The 16,395-nt window shown below is 40.8% G+C and overlaps 1 protein-coding gene across 3 annotated transcripts in view; it reads right to left on the bottom strand.

The window, feature by feature from the left end:
* Positions 1 to 15,978, bottom strand: part of gne (glucosamine (UDP-N-acetyl)-2-epimerase/N-acetylmannosamine kinase) — a 44,089-nt gene extending 28,111 nt beyond the window's left edge. For 2 of the 3 annotated variants that reach the window (XR_014602332.1, XM_084079190.1), the window contains exon 1: positions 6,374 to 6,579. Coding sequence is in view for 1 of the 3 variants with exons in the window: in XM_084079190.1 (XP_083935316.1) it covers positions 6,374 to 6,412 (39 nt within the window). In the remaining 2 variants the exon portion in view is untranslated. Of the gene's footprint in view, positions 1 to 6,373; positions 6,580 to 15,839 lie in introns of those variants that run through there. The other variant, XM_084079191.1, reaches the window with a different exon arrangement.
* Between the last annotated feature and the right edge of the window lie 417 nt (positions 15,979 to 16,395).

The raw sequence follows: 16,395 nt of genomic DNA on the forward strand, positions 1-16,395 counted from the left end.
CAATACTGCCTCATCAAAGTCGGTATGGTGACTTCATACTTGAATGTGTCCTTATATTATCATATCTTTACCCAAATACAGCTCAAGAGGAGTTTGGAGGCTTTTGACCAGTAATGTGGCCAATGCTTTTGTACTTTTACTCAAGTACATTTTTAATACCGTACTTGTAACAGGGTGTTACACTGTTGGTCAGGCTCTACCATCAAGTAACTGGATAGATAGTTGGCAGAGAGAGAGACAGCGCTCTGGAATGCTTGGTCCAATTTTGTGATTTGTTTTTCCCCAATGGTGTCAGTGAATATTTCATTAGTCCCCGTTTCTTAACCTGCTGCCTCCATAAATCTATATTATCTTAACGTTAAAGAGCTTCACTTGCTCTGACAGTTTGACATGACCCGTGGCAAAGAAGTAAGAAACAACCTTGGCTTGGAACAGCAAAAAAAAGTTGAAAACATTAAAACTTTGTGTTTATGTAAGACTGTTTTAACCCGTTAAGGCCGGGAAGGGAACGCATGTGTGTCATTTTAAGATTTGTTTGGCTATTTTTTTGAAAAATCCTGAAAAATGTGTGCAAATCTTTTATATACATTTTTTAACTCAAATCTTTGCTTCTGGGGGTCCCTGGAACAAAATATTTTTGGATGGGAGGGGGTCCGCGGACAAATACATATTATTTTGGGGGTCCTTGACATGAAAAAAGTTTGAATACCATTGAAAATATAGCAACATAAGTTAAAAAAAAAAAAAAAACTTTAGGAAAAAAAAAAACTGTTAGGATTTAGAAGACATTTGTAAAATCCCCAGAAGCAAAGAGTTAAAAAATCTTAAAATGACACAGATGCGTTCCCGGTCTTAAAGGGTTAATAGGGTTGCATCATCATCCATCACCGCCTAGTTATAACGTGAACGGGCCCATAAATTCAGCTGTCTAGGTAATTACACTGGAGGAGACGTCGAGTTGAGCAGGAAAGCCTTTGAGTTCATAGTTGACATTTGGCAAGAAAAGATAAACCCATTCACATTTCCAAAAGCAACGACTCAAACTTCCAGTTATGGTTTATGCTCTGTCTCACCGCGGTGTCGCACACTGAAAATAGCCCATCTACAAGCTCACCAATCTGCTATTTTCAACAGGGTATGAATCAGGAGTTTTGTCTCAGGTGGTCAGACAGACCCACCCATCTTATTACGTCATCAGTTCCAGTCATAATGTCTGGGTTTTACCAGAGAAAACTGACGTAAGCCTCCGATTGGCTGGGCTGTAACAGAGGTCTGAGGATTGTTCGATTCATAATGTCTGTCATTACCTTTTCTTTTATAACTTGAGCTTGCAGATTGGCTTTTATTTACTATTTTTGTGCAACACTGTTGTACGGCAGAGTATAAAATAGGGCTTAAAGCGGCAATATGTATTATCCAGTCCATATATTATTTTATTTGAAATGAATAAAAATGTAATTTTGTTAATACAATATAACTTATACAATTGGGGTGGTTGTATTTGGTCTCCCTGCTCTTCTATAGAGACATTTAGATCGTGTCAAAGGTAATGTCTCACCTAGACACAGGATCTGACACGAATTTTGACCTGATGGTCAAGATTACATTTATCCCCTGAACCAGGCACGCCGGAGGGGGTTAAATAGTGGGGGGGCAGTGATGACGTCATAGTGGGCGTGGCCAAGTGGTGACGTCATGACTCTCACATTCCATTATTTTGTAGCTCCAAATAGAGCACACATGTAACCAAATGGACTATGGATGGACACCTCAGACTTTAACTAAAATAAGCACTTTGATGTGTTGTTAGATGTGTTGTGTTGTTAGATGACAACTTTTTATCTGTTAAATTATTAGGGTATAGTTACGTTAGCAAGGAAGTTTGTGTGTTTCCCAAACTTTTCACGACATGCATTAATAATAATAAATAAATAACTGTCCACAGCTGGATAAACTGCAATAATATTATAGCCTAATAATAAAATACCTATACCATATAGAAGAATTGAGGTACTTTTACTTTACTGGAGTATATCCAATTTTCAATACTTTTACTTCTACTCCACTACATATAGACAAATATTGTAGGCTACTTTTACTCCACTACAATTATTTGATAACTTTAGTTACTATAGTTACTTTGTAGATTTTTATTATTATTACAAAACCACTTTCAGTATATATACTTTGGCAATTTCAAAATAGCAGATTTGCGACGTGTTGTGAGCTTGTAGATTTGCTATTTTCAAATATTTTTTATACATTTTACACATTTGAAAACTTTTTCAAAAGTACTTTTGGTACTTTAAATACATTTTGATACCAATACTTATCTACTTTTACTCAAGTACATTTTGAATACCTTACTTTTACTTGTAACAGAGTATTTTTACATTGCAGAATTGATACTTTTGTTTAAGTAAAAATTTGAGTACTTTTTCCACCACTGGTAGGCTATTCAGTGCATGCAGTGAGTGACTGTTAGTGCACACAGGAGGAGGGAGTCGAGGGACACAGCATCCTGTATCTTCATTTCAATAAGGGCCAAAACCTGCAGAACATGTTTAGCACAGCCACAGAGATCATGACTTGTTTATTAGAGGCAATAGGCTCTATGCACAGCAGCCATATTGCAAAGAAATTGGGCCCCTTCCCTACTTCCTTCACAGGTGTTACCAATGATACTAATTAAGGCTCTGTTCCATTCTGAGGAGGGGGTTCCAAATGGCCCCTTACAGGTGTGTAACTCTGAGAGTGTACAAATGGAACCAAATGGACCCGTAAGGATCCATTTGGTTCCATTTGTACACTCTCAGAGTTATGGGGGTCGTTGCAATTAAAAGGTTTGAGAACAACTGTGCTACACTTGGAACAGAGCCTTCATAAGTATCATTGGTAACACCTGTGAAGAAAATAGGAAGAGGCCCAATTTCCTTCCAATATGGCTGCTGTGCATAGAACCTATTAGCATATCTGGCTGGGGCCGCTTGACAATGGGAACCATAGATATAGAAACCTAGATACCTCAGTGGCCTCTGTAGTTCATTGGAGCAACTCGTATCGCGGCCGCCATTTTCGCGTAGGCAAACGGACGCTCAAAGTGACTACTGGCCAATCACAGCGCTCACAGCGCGTCGACTACTGGCCAATCACAGAGCGTCTTTTCTAAGACCTGTCAGAATCTAGTTGTCCCGCCCCCACCTGCCTCTGATTGGCCTACCGAACGCCCCCCTTCTGTGACACACGCGGAAGCTTCAGGGAAGCTTTCCTATGCTAAAATGGCCCCCGTGTTACCAATGCCTCAGAGCCGAAGGAGGCGTCTACCTTTATATGTCTATGATGGGAACGGTGGGGTGGGCGGAGGCTGCGGAGCTACTGCTATAGCGCCGTTTTTTTTTATATATATATATATAAAAAAAGAAGTCGATAGCTGAAAAGTGGGGGGACACAGAGGTGTGACGGCCCTCTGGGCCTCTATGCCCTGAACAACTTCAGCACCTGCGCAAGAAATCGCTTCGAATGTATTTGTATTGATTCGTTGGTATATAAAAAGGAATAATCACTAAGAAAGGTTGCAAGCACTGCTTCAATCCAAAGCAGTGTCCTGTGGGTTGTGCAGGAGAGGGGCCACGTCAGCCCTGCCCTCACTCTGTAACACAGATGGTTCTGAGCAGGACACCCTCATTAAAAACACAGAGAGAACTAGATGACCTGCCCAAGGCCCGGACCACCATGACACCACATTTTTGGGGAAATACTAGACAGAATGTGACACAGTCCTACTTATGAAGCACAGCACACATGAAAGTCATGTGTACTGATTGAAGACACCATATATATATACTGTATTATATGGTATATACATATTTCATATTTGCATAGAATAAAGCAAAAATCTCATGACTGTGATTTGTGAAACAGCATGAAAGGAGTCCTCCACACTAGTGCTCCGTTTCCCAAACAATTAGCACAATACGTAGAATTGTGCTGGTCTTGCTGTTCTACATATAGCCAAACAGTTGAAGAAATTGCAGATTGAGGCTTTTCGCCTTTATGAAATATTACGTTTTATGGAAGATGCTTCTGAACATGTATCATGATGCTAGTTTGACCAAATCATTTTTTGTAATAATATATATACAAAAAATAAATATATATATATATATAAATAGCCGATCTACGTGTTGTGAGCTTGTAGATCGGCTATTTTCGGTGCTATGCTACTGTTACTGTACCATAGTAGACATGCTGGCTATTCTATGGAATCCAAATGACTGAAATCAGTCGTGGCGACTGAGAACTTTAATGCATGCATTTGTTTTATTAAAATCCATACATATTTTTTTTTATAAATAGATTGAATTGATTAGTTTGACTAACCGTTGCACCACTAACACATACAGTAACACACACTGCATGGCCTCTGCACACACGTTGCAGTGTGTAACACGATCAGAACAATGTGTCCCACAAAATAAGACCCAACAAAAAAAAAACGTAAAGTGAGATTAGATTTTCCTGCCTGTGTGGCACACACACACACACACACACAGTGCAAAAAAATAGGCCTAGGCATGTGTGTGTGGGGGGGGGGGGTTGTGTCCCACACACACACTCTCAGTGCACATTTTAACCCTTGCTTTGCTCAACGAGTTATAGACAGCAGAATAGCTCTTTACAGCGGTGGTCTGGAAGAACAGTGGCGGGGGAGGGTGGGTGGGCCATACTGTTAGTACAGTTTGTACCGCTGGCGGTTCAGCTCCAGTGAAGCGGGGCCGGAGATTTTTAAAAAAGTGTCTTGCTCAAGGGCAACATCGTCGGTTGGCAAGCTGTTTGTTGATGCTTGGAGCATGTCCGAGTGGATATGGGTTACAGAATGAGAATAATATTATTTAGGACAAATCCTCTGGTACGGTGGGGTTTCTGTTCTGCTGTTGCATTCCTGAACGTGTGTGAGTGCTTCTAACTGTCGGTTCATTCACAGCCATGACAACCTGATCCACCGGGTGTATTTAGTGGTTGTTTGTTTGTTTGGGTGCCAGATGGGGGCATTGTGACAGGATCTGCACCACCCTTTTTTTTTTTTTGTCTCAGGCCATCTTTGAGAGCCTAACGCTGTGTTCACACTGGCAGATACAAAGATGCAGGCTACCATCTTGAGGTATTTTGACTTTACTGGAGTATTTCAAATTTTCAGTACTTTTACTTCTACTCCACTACATCTCAGAGGCAAATATTGTACTTTTACTCCACTACTTTATACTACTCCCTATTTTATACCTAGGCTATTTGAAAATAGCCAATCCACAACGTGTCGTGAGCTTGTAGATCTGCTATTTTCAAACATTTTAGTACTTTTATTTTAGGCACTCTAAGTATATTTTGATGCCAATACTTTTGTTCGTTTTGTTTCGTTTACTCAAGTAACATTTTGAACACAGTATTCGAGTATTTTTATATTGTGGTATTGCTACTTTTACTTAAGTGAAATATCTGAGTACTTCTTCCACCACTGGACGCCAGTGACATGAAGATACAAAGATACATCCGGACAACGTGTGTAGCTGCTGCAAAAACTACAGCAGCTACAAAGCTACAAAAAAAGTTGAGCTGGTTTCAACTTCAGATACAAAGCTACAAAAATGCTGTGTAGAATCTTTTTGTATCTGCCAGTGTGAACGCAGCAAAAGGCCCGATTCATGCTTTGTCGTACGACGGTGTCGTGCGGCGAACATAGCAGATCTACAAGCCCCACAACACGTCACATCTGGCTAGTGGATCGGCTATGTTCGGCGAATTATAAACCGGGCTTAATACGGGACAACACCCTGCTGAACACATCTAATTTTACCAAAAGATAATGATCTGTAAACATGTGATGTAGTCCAATGAATGAATCAACACACACACACACACACACACACACACACACACACGCACACGCACACACACCCTCCAGTCCATGCAGTCATGCCTTTTTCCTCTCACCACAAAATATTCATAATTCCACAGACACTTTATGCTATTAAAATCCTGTGGTTCAGCCTAAACCTCACTCAGCACACACGCCCACACACACACACACACACACACACACACACACGCGATTTCTAAACAAGCATCACAAGACAGCATCAGCAGCCGGCCAGCACTATGCTATGCTATGGGGGCAGGGAGGGAAGCATGTGAGAGAGATGAGGCAGAATGAAACAGCCTAGAGGTAGGAAGAGAGAGAGAGGACAGACAGAGAGACACATACATACACACAGAGAGAGAGAGAGAGAGAGAGAGAGAGAGAGAGAGAGAGAGAGAGAGAAACAGACGGACTGACTGAGAGAGAAGACAAGAAAACAGAACAAGGCATCTGACTCACATGAGGGTTTCTGCCCATGGGTCCCAGATGCATATCCATCCCACACCTCTTTGGATTCTAAACCAAAACGCTCTCTCCTCTCTCCTTTCTCCTTTCCACTCCTCTCTCTCTCTCTGTCTCTGTGTGTGTGTGTGTCTCTCTCTCTATCTGAGCCGCATAAGGCATCAAGCAGGCCGGCTCCGCTGCATTACAGAGGCCTAGTGATACGCCAGCAAGGCGGCAGAGCAGAGAGAGAGAAAAGGAGAGAGAGAGAGAAAAGGAAGAGAGACAGAGGGAGGGCAGCAGCAGACATACAGAGCGGGGGGAGGGGCCGCGCGGGGGTAGACTCATTTGCATCCGAGCTCGTGATTGGCCGAGAGGGAGAGGGTGAGAGGAAGTGTGGGTTCCTGTGCGCGTGCGTGCGTGCGTGCGTGCGTGCGTGCGTGCGTGCGTGCGTGTGTGTGCGCGCGCGTGTGTGTGTGCGAGAAATGCAGCATCCTCTGCTCTGACACTAGAGGCAGCTTGGTGCTCTCTAGACTCTAGTCTGTAGATAGAGAGCACAGACACTCAAAGTGAGGTCCTGGGACCCCAAGGGGTCCTTGAGGGGGGTTTCAGTGGGTCCCCAGCGAAATGAGGAACAGTATAAACACTTTTCGGCCATTCACGTTCTGAACTTAGTAGTTTTATTTTCTTCTTTTTTTTTTTTGACAAATGCCGACAAAACCTCTCTTATGGGGGTCCCTGGCACAACAAATCTTTTCAAATGAGGGTCTGGGGCCAAACGCATGCCAATTTGGGGGACCTTGGCATGAAAATGTTTTGAGAACCAAGAACATGAGAGAGCACATTCCAACTGAGGCGTCAACCGAGTCACCACTGGGAGAACACAACTTCAGATAGCATACTTTTATACATAAAAAGCAGTGATCGAGTTCTTTACAAGCGGCATTTGTGATAATGTGTATGTGTTGTTTTGTGGTGATCATCATACCACTGCAAATAGGAGACACAGAATACAGTAAAGACGCAGGAAGGGAACAATCGTCGTCAAGAGAGACAAAATCAAACCTAGCAGCAAAGTAGGCTAATCCACACACAGACAGAACAATGCATGACCACAAACAATAGCTCAGCAAACACAGGACGTCTGGTCCTCCCTTGTTGGCCAACACTATAGTCTCTTCTCCCTCCAGGCTCCCCGATTGCAGTGGTGGAAAAAGTGCCCAAATGTTTTACTTAAGTAGAAGTATCAATACTGCAATGTAGAAGTGCTCTGTTACAAGTAAAAGGCATGTGTTCACAATGTTACTTGAATAAAAGTACAAAAGTATTGTTGGCATCAAAATGTACTTAAAGTACCAAAAGTAAAAGTACTAAAATGTTTGAAAATAGCAGATCTACAAGCTCACAACGTGTCGCGACGCGTTGTGAGCTTGTAGATCTGCTATTTTCAAATAGCCTAGGTATGAAATAGGGCTAAAGTGGTTAATGTATGTTTTATAATAAAAATGATTTATATCTGCAGTAACTAGAAACTAAAGTTTTCAAATAATTGTGGTGGAGTAAAAGCCTCTGAGATGTAGTGGAGTAGAAGTAAAGGTTTAGATAATTGGAAATACTCCAGTAAAGTAAAAGTACCGCAAAATTGTACTTAAGTACAGTACTTGAGCACATGTACTTAGTTACTTTACACCACTGTATTTAACCAGGCAGGCAAGATTAATAAGATCATGTGGGTTCACAAAATGTTCCCCACAGTAGTACAGCGGGGAACTTTTGTGAAACCACGTGATCAGTCTGGTCAATATTATGGCTACTGATCTCACATCTCCAGCGTCTGCTAAATGCCTAAATTGTAAATAATTACAAATAGAAAAAAGTACAGAACAGTAATAGAAAGACTTCTTACAAAAGCGACTGTGAAACATTGAGCAAGCAAAACAGTTTAGGTGTGGGACTGGACAGTAATTCCAAGATAGCTATTTCCGTAGTTTAAGAGGAAGTGTTTCTATATATAACCTGTCAATGGTAAAGACAGGCTCTTGGCCTAATGTAAACATGGAAAAAAAAACCTGAACAACCAACAGGGTTCCTTTTAGGAAACAGACAAATGACAAATGACCAGTTTCACTGGGACTTTAACAGGCATCTGGTCTAGTCTAGTCAGCTCGATACCCAAAAGATAAATATGGTGTCTCCCCGGGACCCAAACTGGAAACAATTTGAATGAATGAATAACTTAAGCCCTATTTTGAAAATAACCAAGCTCACAATGCATCGCGACGAGTTGTGAGCTTAGCTGTTTTCACCATTTCTTTTAGGGTTTACATTTTATGGAATTGTTTAGATTTTTTCCCCTTGAATTCTTTTGGAAAATGTTTTCATTTATTTATTTTTATTTTTTGAAAAGTTTCTAAAATCTTTTGCAATAATAAAGGGGAGTATTTACTCATAACCCATAAAAATGGTTGCGTGACCCAAAAATGGGTCCCGACCCACTGTTTGGGAAACACTGACGACACATGGGCAACAAGTATCCCTCTCAATCAGTTTGAACATAATTCAGCCCTGTGTTTAAAGTTTCGGCCCTTCGCTCACTTTATCGATGTCAGTATGTCCCTCTGGGGAAAGAAATGCTGTACAGACACCCATGATCTAGAACTCTATGATCAGATGGGTGGGCCCACACATGAACTCCCTTCTGGATAGGTTAACGTTACAGCAGGGATGGGCAGCATTTATTTACAGAGGGCCATACTGACTTCGATGAAGTGAGTGAAGAGCCACACATAGTACAATTGAATTGAAACTTGAAACACATAGTGCTGAATTAACACTGCATCTGCATGAATTTGGAAGACATGCCAGACTACTGTACACTAAGGTCCTTGCTTTCAAGAGTTTTCAAGAGTTTTTTTTTTTTAATGAGCCTATACATTTATACAGAATCTTATCTTGTCTGATATGCAAGACAACAACATGTTGGGTGGAGAGGGGTGGGATTAGGAGACAATTTCTGTAATTTGTGTTAGTGAAAGGGACACCAATGCGAAAGTGGTTAAACCTGGCATCGTTCTTTCGCTTGGGGAGAACAAAAGTAATACCACTTCAACATTTTAAACAAACCAAAAGGCTAGGGTTTTCTAAGTGGCTTACGGAATAGAGAAATGCACCCCAGACAAATATCCTAATCAATGGCATCTGCCAGCTTGCTGGTGGTAATTTCCCACCTTACTTCTCTCTTATTTTAACCAATCATCTCACTTCTGCACCCGTACTTACGCAAACTGCTTTTGCACCTGCTTACATTATGTAGAGGACATTTTGGTGGGTACATTCACTATCAGTCTTTCAGTTGTACCAGACTATGTTGAAACAGAATGTGACATCACACCATTGAAAGTAGCTGAAAACCTCTCAAGATGGTGCCACCTGTCCATTGAACTCCATTGATAGAGTTCCACAAGCTATATATTGCTGCTCAACACTTTTTATTGTTTTGTTTTTCAGATACCCACATTCCCTTCTGAATAATAATACTAAACTTTATTCATATAGCACTTTTCAAAATATGGTTACAAAGTGCCTTATTCAGAGAACAGGATAAAATCACACCAACGGAAAGACAAAGTATTAAAGAAAAATATAACTACATATTAGAAGGCATAAAATAAATCCTGTCCAAGAGAGGAAATAAGAGAAGATAAAAGCATTAGGACATAGACAGGGGGAAATAGATAACATAAACTATGGATACAGCAGAGAATAAGAAATACAATAATAAAGCGCAAAGTAATAAAAACAAAAAAAATAAATGGGTAGAGGATTATAAAAAGGTTTTCCCTTAAAAGAACGTTTTGAGAAGAGATTTAACCACATCATACCTATATCGTCTCTGTCGAGTGGAAACCTAATTTGTTCAAAACTGTTACTTTTCAGGATTCAAATAAAAAGAAAATAGCAAAAGTAGCAGATCTACAAGCTCGAAACGCGGCACGAATCTGATACTTTTGAGTGACGCTGTAGTATGATCAAGTAGGGGGTTAATTTACGAAAAAACACAAAAAGTTAAAATATGGAGAAGAGGTTTCTGCCTGACAGCAACAATATAGTGTACTTAAGTTGACCGGAGTCTCCCAGGGCTGTATACTAGGCCCACTCCCGTTTTCGCTCTACCATTTTCACTGAAAATAGCAGATCTACAAGCACACAACAATCGTGAGCTTGTAGATCGGCTATTTTTGCCAAAGTTTGGACATTTAATGTTCACCCCAGAATAGGTTGTTCAGGTGGTTAAAACCGTTAAAAGATGCTACTAGAGTTGTCTAATCTGGTATGATAATTTGGAACAGAGAGGAGAAGGAGACCACTGCCTGAGGATGCAGCACTAAAGGCTCCTAAGGAACTGATATGTCAGAGAGGTAACTGGGCTGCAGGCCATAAAGGCTTTTGAACATTATCTGTAAAATGATCAAACCCCTAAATTCTAAAAACAAGAAGGGAACAAGCGGAGAGAGAGGCCAGGATGGGTGTTATCTGGTCGCGTGTTTTAATCTAAATGAAACGAGATAAAAGCATGGATGACTTTCTCAAGGTTGTTACGGAATAAGCAGGATTTTGACATGTTCCTATAGCTGGAGGAGACTCAACAGCCAAAGTCAATAAAAAATAAGGTTCGGTGTCAAAATACTCCCACGTTCATGGCAGCATAACATTAGAGCACAAGCTACCAAGATTTCCCTGAATGCAGGTTAACCCTGGGCCAAATAATAATGTTTTCTTTTCATTTTCAGCTGGAGGAAATTCTGTGACATCCCGACACGTCTTATACACAAGTCACAATGTTCTGCATGTTGTTTGCATCCCTGGGTCTTCTGCATAACAGTGGAACTGGATGTTGTGTTTATGAATTATGCGTGTACGTAAAAAACAACAAAATAATCTGTATTACTGTTCTATGATCTGGATATAAATGATGTCAAACCGGCTTTAAAATGTCTACACAGGCCAAAACCTACCAGTAACCTGGCACTGCTGAAGCTGATTGGGCACAGCTGAGGTCAGAGGTGAAATCTAATGAGCCGATGTAAAATTGTAACTGCCTTTTCTAACTGCGTTCCCAACTTCCCCAATCCCATTCCAGACAGGAAGTCACTGGCCAAGGCCGTTATTAAACACATTATATCACTTTTATTGGATCAAACAGTGGGTCTACCAGACCATTTGGACAAAATCAAATATCACAATATTTTTTACCACATCGATATTGTGACTAATATCGTATTGTGACTATAATCTTTTTTTCAAAAGACAATTATAGCAGCAATTGCAGATCTACAAGCTCACAACGCATCGCAATATGGCTGCTTTCGAATAGCCAAAATATAAAATAGGGCTTAAAAGTGTTTAATGTTCTTCATTTTTGCTGGGGACCCCCCGGAACCCTCTCAAGGACCCCTGGTTCTCCCCGGACCGCAGGTTGAAAACCACTGAGCTAAAAGATATGGCCACAGGTCAGAGGGAAGACTAGTGTGTTCTGCATCCATGCTTAAAGGCATAGATAACACTGCTGTAAAAAGTAAACAAAGGAATGCTAAGTGTTGCCTGCAGGCTAGCATTTCCATTGAAGTAGGAGACCGGTTGCCTCAGCTTGTCAGTCTACGATTTTCACTATTCTTTTAAATGTTAGAAATGTTGTAGAAAATGTTCACAACGTTCATTGTGCTGTTTTTATTGTTCTATGGATGGACATCCCTTGGGTCTGAAATAAAATAATTTAATGTAATTAAATTGAACTCTAGAGTCTGACAGACTATGAAACGGACAATGTCATCCAGGGCTGCAACTATTAATTGATTATATATATACGATTATTCTATTGATTACTTTTTCGATTAATTGAATAATGGAGAAGCTTTTGACATGCCCAAAATAGGATTTGTTCAATTAACTGCACCTCGGCTCTAATGTCATCAAGCATCTTACATCAACTGTAGATTGGAGTGGAATGGGACACATGTGTCATATAAAAGCAGAGGATAGTAAACAAGTAGGAATTCTTGCATAGATGCCTTCAGTACTGATCTATTTGTTTTGCATTTTGAGCTAATGTTGGGAGGTTACACGCTAAGTAGTATGGGTTCAACGGTTAATCGATTTAATCATTTATTAAAACAATTATCAATAATTGATCAATTATTAATCATTTAGAAATCAATCCCTATTTTGGGCAAGTCCTAAAATGTTTCAGGATTTTATACATTTGGAAACTTCTGAAATGGGACAATGTGCATAATGAGTACTTTCACTTTTTAGTACTTAAGTATATTTTGATGCCAATACTTTTGTATTTCTACTAAAGTATTTCTACATTGTGGCATTGCTACTTTTACTTAAGTACAAAACGTGAGTACTTCGATGTTTGGTGCATACACGGTATTAGTGCATGCTACGTGGCAACTGTAACTAACTACATCTAGTCTTATACATTGAGAACACAGATTAGGATGTGGCAAGGCAATCCGGCTCTGACGGATATGATGCCACTACACTTAACTAAGATTAACAGTATAATCAGGCTGCTATTTGACATGAGGGAATGGCATCATTTGCACAACTTCACTAAGCTTGTGGTTGTATGTAGGAACTTGGCATGAGAAAACTGCCTGATGTTCCTGATGTTGACATAGTTACAACACCCTGGTGTGTACAGGACCCGCATAAATCAAACAATCAAAGATCTAAAGCTGGTTTCTAAGACATTGGTTCCATACGCTTGTTTAACAAGGCATGAAAGCAAACACAGACATGCCGGGCAATGTGCAGTTTACTGAAACCACACCACCATGAAGGCAGTTTCTCATAAGGATATTATTATAATTGGCTGAAGAGGCACTCCACTAAATAATAAACAAGTTACAATGAGCCCAAGTGTCGATTAAATAGTCGACACTTTTCTCAAAAAAATGTAAAATATATATTGTTATTGTAAACTAGCAACCCAAATTTCCTGCAAAGGCCACATAGAATTTCTAGCGCTGCAAGTTGTACTACCATCAGAGTACTAAAAATACCATAAATTAAGATAATAAATCCTCACACAGCAGCACTGGCAGTCTTCATTCAGATCAGGTTTGATGTATTGTCTCTAGAACCAGACTGTTGGCTCACACCATTTTCAAAGGGTTCCGCCTAAACGTTATTCGTAGCATTCTGTGGAATACTTGTCTGGCCTGAGAGACTAGGTTTGATGTAACCGATATGGCAGGCTACTTGAGAGACAGAAATAAATAAATAAAAGATTTATTACCTGGCTGGCCCTGACAATAAACTTGTAGTCAAGTATTCCAAGTATCTGGTGTTACATGTGCATTTCTGAACAGCCGCCACTTAGACAAAAGCAAGGAAATAGGGCCACCTGCTGGTCAATAGAAGGCAGTTTATGGGCGTGGGTTCTCCTTGTAGTGCCTTTGCCATGTTTATGTATAATAACACGTTTAAAAACATTTAAAATGCTGTGTTAACATCAGCACAAGCTTACAGAGTTTCATCACATTCGTAAATAGCCTATGTCTTCATACGTGGCTCCTGTATATAATTGATGTTATTTTACCTGTTTAAATAGAGGTGAAAGACTCTGTGATACAAATGTAAACGGTAGCCCCTGCCCACCACAAATAAAAAAGCAATGACAGTGGATACATGTTTTTACAGGCTTGTCTCGGTACTTCAAAATATTTAGTTTATACCACTAGAAATCAATCCATGGCAACTTTATTTTGCTGTAAGTAATTTTGGGGCTGTTCGCAAACAATTGAGTAAAACAGACCAATATGTTGTATTTATTTATTTATGATGGGGTAATAAAGTCCCAAATAGCATATATATTAAGTCCCCATTAACAGACAAAACTCCATAAATATAACCCCCAATTGGTCCTTTAAAAGCATAGAGTTGGCCTAATATAACGTATTACATATGATGACACACTGCAGCCTCCCATACAAGGAGTTTCCCTTCTCCCTTCCCTACCAAAAGGAGTAAAGGACTGTGTAAAACCCTACTCACTTTCAAAACGGCCCTAAAGATACACCTTCAGGAGGCTGCAATTCGAAAATGGCCCCTAAGTCTTAACCTACACCCCCACCCGTTTGTTTCTTCTCTTGTACATATTTTTCACTCTTCATACCAGTAACCTGTAAGCTGATTGTATGACGTTCTGTATAGTAGTGTGTATATCTGTCTGTCTCTTAAATGTCATCATGATTTGTGTGCATGGGGATGCATGGGGATCTTAAACAAGCTCAGTGCTTAATGAGTCTCCCAGTTTAGTAGACCTTGTATTGTGAATTTGCACTTCCATGTACTGTTGTTCTAATGTCTTACTAAATAAAGTACATCAATCAATCAAACCCTGCTAAATAAAAAAGGCCCGCCTAACTGTATCCGGCAATTTTGCACACACAGACATTCACTCACACGGGCCATTTCCGTATCCGCTTTAGACCGGATCCGCAAACCTGAACGACACATAAGACCCCCAGCCGAGTCTACAACATCTACGAGCGACCCTAGTAGTACAGAGAGCCTTATTAATGCTCAGCCGAAAATACCAGATCTACAAGCTCACCACGCGTCGCGGATGCGACGCGGTGAGCTTGTAGATCTGGTATTTTCGGACGAAGTATGATGAATTGAATATTAGGCTTTACGGTAGCTCTGGTCCATAGCGTTAGAAGGAGTTCTCCTTAACGCTATGTTACTGTCGGGCCGTTGCCCGCACACCCGCGGTAGCGCAGGCTGCGCAGCCTCTCGTCTTTAGTCAAGATTAAAACATACACTTTCGCTACTCACCAAAACAAAGACGGTTTTAAAATTTTGTAAGCCTAATTTCTTTAGTAGGAACACTCAGAGCCCCCCCCCCCCCCCCCCACACCTCACGTCTAAAATACACCTTTTGGCCAGAAAGGAAAATATTTCACTGGATGGAAAAGAAACATGTAGTTGCTCCACTGCGCCCCCTACATATCTGGTCAATTGAAATGTTCTATTGGCAAGATCTGTAGGGGGCGCAGTGGAGCAACTAACACAGGGTACGCATTACCTAGCTATGCCAGGAGCCCAGGACAGGACAGGACCATGCTAGCCACCGTTAGCTGCTTTTAGCCGCCTCTGCTCTGAAGACAGTTACTTTACTCCACGTTTAATACTTGGAAAAGTTAACGCTGATCGCTCGTCAAACGGATCGTTTTACATCCAGCAAACAGCGATCCACCGAGGTTATGATCTTACACTGCACTCTTATCAGCATTTTGATCGTGAAATGACCGCACATTCATGGGGGTTAGGTTACAGTACTAAAAGATACAAGTTTCCATCAGTTTGTAGTTAGTAGGAGTGCATAGCACCAAATAGCTAACTACTAGCACCGAAACGTTATAAAGATATACGTAAAAAAAAAAAGGTAAAGTAACTTGATCTGCATTACCTATAGTTTCACAGGCGCCTCCTTTTCATCTCAGGCTGAAATCGCAGGGGTCCGTTTTTTTACTACTTCTCTCTAGTTTACAAATAATAAATACCAGAGGCACGTTGTTCACGTAGTCTCACCCGATTCTCCATGAACGCACAATGAGCAACGCGACGCCCGCTCTGCTCTGCTCTGCTGCGGTGGATCCGCAGCGCAACACGCACGGAAACCATGGCAACAACGCTGCAAACAACTCCACGAGCGTAGGGGGTGGGGTGGGTAGTGTAGATCAGGACAGTGTGGTAACTCAGGGGTCTTCAACAGGGGGTCCTCAGAGTTACTACAGGGGGTCCCCCAAATCTTTGTGTGATAAGATCTTTTTTTTTTACATTAACCACTTGAATCCTAGTATCCCTTTTCTGAGGAGAACTTTAGCCAAAACTATTTTTGGAGTTATAGATGTGTAGAGGGAAAAAAGAGCAGCAAAAGTTTATCTGAAACACAATTTTATACAATATAGAGGGGGTCCCTGCTTCATCTCTCTCTCAGCTAGGGGGTCCTCCTTGGCCTGAAA

This window comes from Gymnoscopelus microlampas (genome assembly GCF_963454915.1).
Source record: "Gymnoscopelus microlampas genome assembly, chromosome: 2".
Lineage (NCBI taxonomy): Eukaryota > Metazoa > Chordata > Actinopteri > Myctophiformes > Myctophidae > Gymnoscopelus > Gymnoscopelus microlampas.